The sequence below is a fragment of the Penaeus chinensis genome, chromosome 13 (genome assembly GCF_019202785.1).
Source record: "Penaeus chinensis breed Huanghai No. 1 chromosome 13, ASM1920278v2, whole genome shotgun sequence".
Lineage (NCBI taxonomy): Eukaryota > Metazoa > Arthropoda > Malacostraca > Decapoda > Penaeidae > Penaeus > Penaeus chinensis.
In genome coordinates this window covers 7,071,792-7,076,791 of record NC_061831.1, presented here as the reverse complement: position 1 = coordinate 7,076,791, position 5,000 = coordinate 7,071,792, and the positions used below count along the sequence as shown (strand labels likewise).

The window sequence follows — 5,000 nt, the reverse complement described above, 5'->3', positions numbered from 1 at the left end:
TTTTTTTTTTTTTTTTTTTTTTTTTTTTTTTTTTTTTTTTTTACAAAATGTGCGCCATCTAATAGGTGTTGTATTTAAGCAGTTTCATTTCATTCCATTTATGTATTTACGTATTTATTTATTTATTCTTACTAATGTGCACCATCTTGTCTTTCCAGCTGGACCGATTCAAGGAACCCCCTGCATTTGGACCTATGTGCGACTTGCTATGGTCAGACCCCTTGGAGGATTTCGGCAATGAAAAGAATGCTGAACACTTTTCTCACAATTCAGTACGAGGTTGTTCTTACTTCTACAGGTAATGACGGCAAAATTGTCTGTTTGTTAATGTGTGAAATACTGATGGAATACTGTATGTAGTATTGTACATTATCCAAGGAATTGTTAGGTAATTATGTTCTCATGTATGTGTGATATTTTATTAGTAAAGGATCATATGTAGAGGGATTCATCAGTTGATCCAATTCAACAATTTTCTTAATTTTTATTTATTATTATTTTTTTTTACAGCTATGCAGCTTGCTGTGACTTCCTACAACATAACAATCTTCTCTCCATAATCAGAGCCCATGAAGCTCAAGATGCAGGGTAAGTATGCCATATGATATAAACATGTATTTAACACATGAGTTTAATAACTTCTTTAGTGATAGCATACATAATTGGGAAGAGCAGATTTGTCCTGCCGACAGTCTAAGTTTAGAAGTGATATCTACAAGCAGCAGCAGTCTCTAACTACTGGTCATAGACACAGCGTATCCCCTTGTTCTTGGTCTCTTGACCCCGGAACTACAATTTGCACCTATAGGAGGAGCAATTGGGGCCTGTGGCTTTGTCATTTTGCAGAAGTAAATCTTCAGAATTGCTTTGTAATGCACACCCTATATTTCAGGTATCGTATGTATCGCAAGAGCCAAACAACTGGTTTTCCATCCCTTATCACAATATTCTCAGCTCCTAACTACCTGGACGTGTACAATAACAAGGTGAGTGTCCTGTGATGCCCAAGTTGTCCTAGGACTAGGGTCATTGAATCAGTAGTTGAAACTTTTGACTTTCCCACTTTTCTGTGAAATGTTTGCTAAATGTCTTGTAATTGTCAAACTTTTTTGTATGATTACGATGGTAGTTAAATGTGCTTCATTTCCTCAGTATATTTTTGCATTGGTAAATAACCAGTTATTGAATACTTTAGTCATCTGTTTTCACAAGATTTCCACAATCCATAAAGAGCCATTAAACATTTCCCTGTATTTCCAGGCCGCCGTGTTGAAATACGAGAACAATGTGATGAACATTCGACAATTCAACTGTTCACCTCATCCTTATTGGCTCCCGAACTTCATGGATGTCTTCACATGGTCACTACCATTTGTAGGGGAGAAAGGTAAGGAAGGATTGGTGGGAGATGGATACTTGAAATATTAGTAATGATACTAGAGGTGTATGTTTGATAAATATGCCTTTTTTTTTTTTTTTTTTTCCCCTCAAGGACTTTAAAACAATTAAGTTTGATGTATTCCTCCTCTTGCAGTAACGGAGATGTTGGTGAATGTGCTCAACATATGTTCCGATGATGAGCTCATGGATGGCGAGGAGTCGCTAGAAGAAGGTAGGTGTATTGTGGAAGGCATATCTTTAGAGACTGGAATTCATCAAATTTCCTTTTACTATTTTTTTTCTCTTTAGTTTCCTAGCAGTTTATAGACGAAGTCAGAGGGAGATTTGATTGCGAGGGTAGTTATTTTTTTATTTTTTTATTTGTGCATTGATTTATCTTCCCTTTTTTTCTATCAGTATAATGAAGGGGGGAAAAATTGTAGATAAAAAAAAATCCTTTTTCATTTTTTTCCAATATTGATAGTTTGTCTGTTACTGAAAGGAGCCTACTTCATTCAATAAAGGTAGAGTTTTTAAGGTTTCCTCACCTTCTGGATGCCAGTTTGGAGTTCATGCACTTTGAATTATGGCTGTCCAGTTTGACTTTAAATTTGGGCTCTCAGCCAGAGGTTAGAAACTGTCTCGTCTTTTTTAATTAGTCTTCCCCACGTGCTCTGGATGCTGCTGTTTTGTCAGCAGTGCGACTACAGACCATCCTAGCTTTTCGTATGATCTTGTGGATTTGCTTTAAATCTTGGCTTTTTTTACAGTTAAATTTTTTGGTCTGTGGTGGTACAGTTGGTAAATGGGCAGTTTGGAGCTTGTTTGGGAAGTGAATATCATAATAACCTTTTAAAGCCAAATTGCTTTTTAAAAAAAGAAACTTTGTATGTTGATTGTGTACAGTTCTCATTAACATAACTGCATATATTTTATATTGTTTAGGCTTATTTGAGTAATGCAGTGCTAGATTCCTGTCTGCAAAAAGAAAGTAAATTAAATGATGTTAATCATCTTCCAGAAATGTACTTTTTAGTGCGCAAACAATGCCAAAGATGTTTCCAAGATCTGGCTGTCAGTGCCATATATATATATATATATATATATATATACCTTCTGTGAATGCCTCACATTTTAGTATTTTGTAGGGTTGTGAGTTTGGGTCTCTTTTCATAGTGTTCAATCTTCCATGGCAAGGCTGTTGGGAACCAAACGTGCCAATAACACACATTAGTTTCCAACAGCCCTTCGCCCGAACGCAAACTCAGATTTTGTGATATTTATTCTCTTTTCTCTAGACGTTTGAATAACAATCAGAAATCATGGTGTTTGAGTTCATTAATTTCTTTATTATTATTATTAGTACTGTTATTATTATTATTATTATAGAATCTTTTTTGAGATGTGCTAGCGGGGTAGTTAACTGCATTACTCATATTTTACCTTGTCTTGATTTTATACATTTTTTTCCTTGAATCATTATTACTAAATAGTATGAGATCTAGATCAGAGATTTAGTTTTAAAGCTTGTGTATGAAAGATATTTTTCTTTCATAATTTATTCTTTTTAATATTTGTTTTCATCTTTTTGTGTGAAAACTGATATGAACATGTACAAGCAAATAGCTTGAAAGTTATAAAATCTTGCCATGTATACTTTTTGCCCTTTTTGTAAGGGCAATTGTCAACCTTTTTTTTAATCACTTAAGAAAAAAAAAAAAAAAAAAGTTGAGTTGTTAAAAGAAGTGAACAGATTTGTATGTAGGGGAGATCAGGGTTTGTAAAGAATTTTTCTGTACTTTAATAATATTACATTGAAAAGGTAATTTTTAGGGAAAAAATTAATATTTAATTTTTGTATTGTTTAGAAGAACTTCCAATAGGAATGATAGGTGAATCTCATTCATACATGATTTTTGACAGATAATTCTTAAAAAAATCAACTAAAGACATACCTTAAATGTCATGTTTTGTTCCTGAAACTGAGATCATATGAGGATCCAGTCCTGTGTATTTCTCGGTTCTTTGTGCGTAATCTTGCTTTGCACATTCCCTTTTCTCTTTTGAAGTAACATATAATAAAGAACAAAAAGAGATAAAAAAAGGATACTCTTGCATGCCATGCTATCTTTCTCCTAGGTGGAAGAAACGTTCTGAAATAGTTGACACATGCTATCTGTTCATATCTTTTTCATAGATTTCTCTATATTCTGAATTAATGATTGTTTGAGTTTTATTTTACTTGAGATTGCCATGTTAGTTCCCATCATTGGTGACAGCCCAGCCCGTCTGGGATGTTATCAATAGTGGCACACATTATCTTGGTGTGCAACCTCATGATCATGGCTTCATGAAGGCAGATGATGGAACTGTACACATCTTTATGTCCTAAGTGTTTTACCAGTCTTTTCTACTTTCTTTTTGTTCTCGTGAATGGTGAAGGGGAAGATGGTAAGACCTCATATTAGTGTCCCAAGGCTGTAGTGTCACTGTAGAAAGTACTATGTGGCCTGTTACTTATTCTTAGTTTAGTTTGGTATAGTAATGCCTTGTTTTATATTGTAAATGTCCTGTGTATTTTCTATGAAGTAATTTCTTATAAGCTCATTTGGATTCCAAAATTGAACTTCATTATGTACTCTTAGAAATGTGTACTCTTCTGACACGTTAGTTTGTGTACAGGCCAGCATAGTCCACGAGAAACTAGATAGATGTACCTTAGTATCTGATAGTGGCAAGTTGGGATAGACCTGCCCTACTGTGCCAGCACTGCTGTACACTGTGTGACGTGCTGGTGTTCATGTGCCTGGCCCCAGCCCGGTCTTCACCATCAACTTCCTCCCCACACTTACTGCTGCACTCACTCCTGGTATCTAAAAGTATATAGAGCTAGGTACTTGTATCAAAGCTTGTCACATCTCACTGGTGTATTGGCTTGCACCAAAAAAAAAAAAAAAAAAAAAGTGAGAGACAGAGAGAAATCCAGATCACAAAATCCCAATAACAGTATTCTTTAATCCATTTGTGGAGTTAGTAAAGTTGCAGGAGCCATAACACTTACATTGTGTTATGCATAAAAGGCAGCCCAAAATTATATCCTCAGAAAGGGGTTTTGGAGATCAGCAGTGGCTACTCTTGGACTGTTGATAATCATAAGAACAGTAAAAGAAGAAAAAAGTGCCATTTTCATTGTAGTGAGGAATTGTGAGCTCAGCAGTGGTTATTTTTAGTAAATATCATATAACTGCCGGGCTGGCTTAAATGATGGGCGGGATGGAGTTTGATGAGAGTTCTAGCCCCCTGAACTTTCCCGAGGCTAACTGCCGAGGAGTCTAGACCAGACTGTGGTGGGAACTCAACCTTGAGACGTTTGGGAGGCTATTACTTGAATGAACTGCCATTGACGTATCCAATATTAGTAGGCACCTTATTTTGGGGAGTGTATATATAAAAGATAAAAGAGATAAGGTAAATCTTTCAGGCCAGATTTCATGACATGCAGCCATTTTCTCTTGGCCTGTAAAATGTCTCACAACTGTGTATGTATTTAAGATATCCATTGGAGTCATGTCGTCTTCTTTTGACTGCATGTAATCTGAACGACTACAACTGCAATCCTT

The 5,000-nt window shown here is 35.5% G+C and overlaps 1 protein-coding gene across 1 annotated transcript in view; it reads left to right on the top strand.

Annotated features, from left to right (window-relative positions):
- The window catches only part of LOC125031555 (serine/threonine-protein phosphatase 2B catalytic subunit 3-like), a 16,946-nt gene that overhangs the window by 453 nt on the left and 11,493 nt on the right, over positions 1 to 5,000 (top strand). The window contains exons 2-6 of the mRNA XM_047622439.1: positions 159 to 298; positions 511 to 588; positions 893 to 986; positions 1,261 to 1,387; positions 1,535 to 1,612. Of these exons, the coding sequence (XP_047478395.1) occupies positions 159 to 298; positions 511 to 588; positions 893 to 986; positions 1,261 to 1,387; positions 1,535 to 1,612 (517 nt within the window). The remainder of the gene's footprint in view (positions 1 to 158; positions 299 to 510; positions 589 to 892; positions 987 to 1,260; positions 1,388 to 1,534; positions 1,613 to 5,000) is intronic.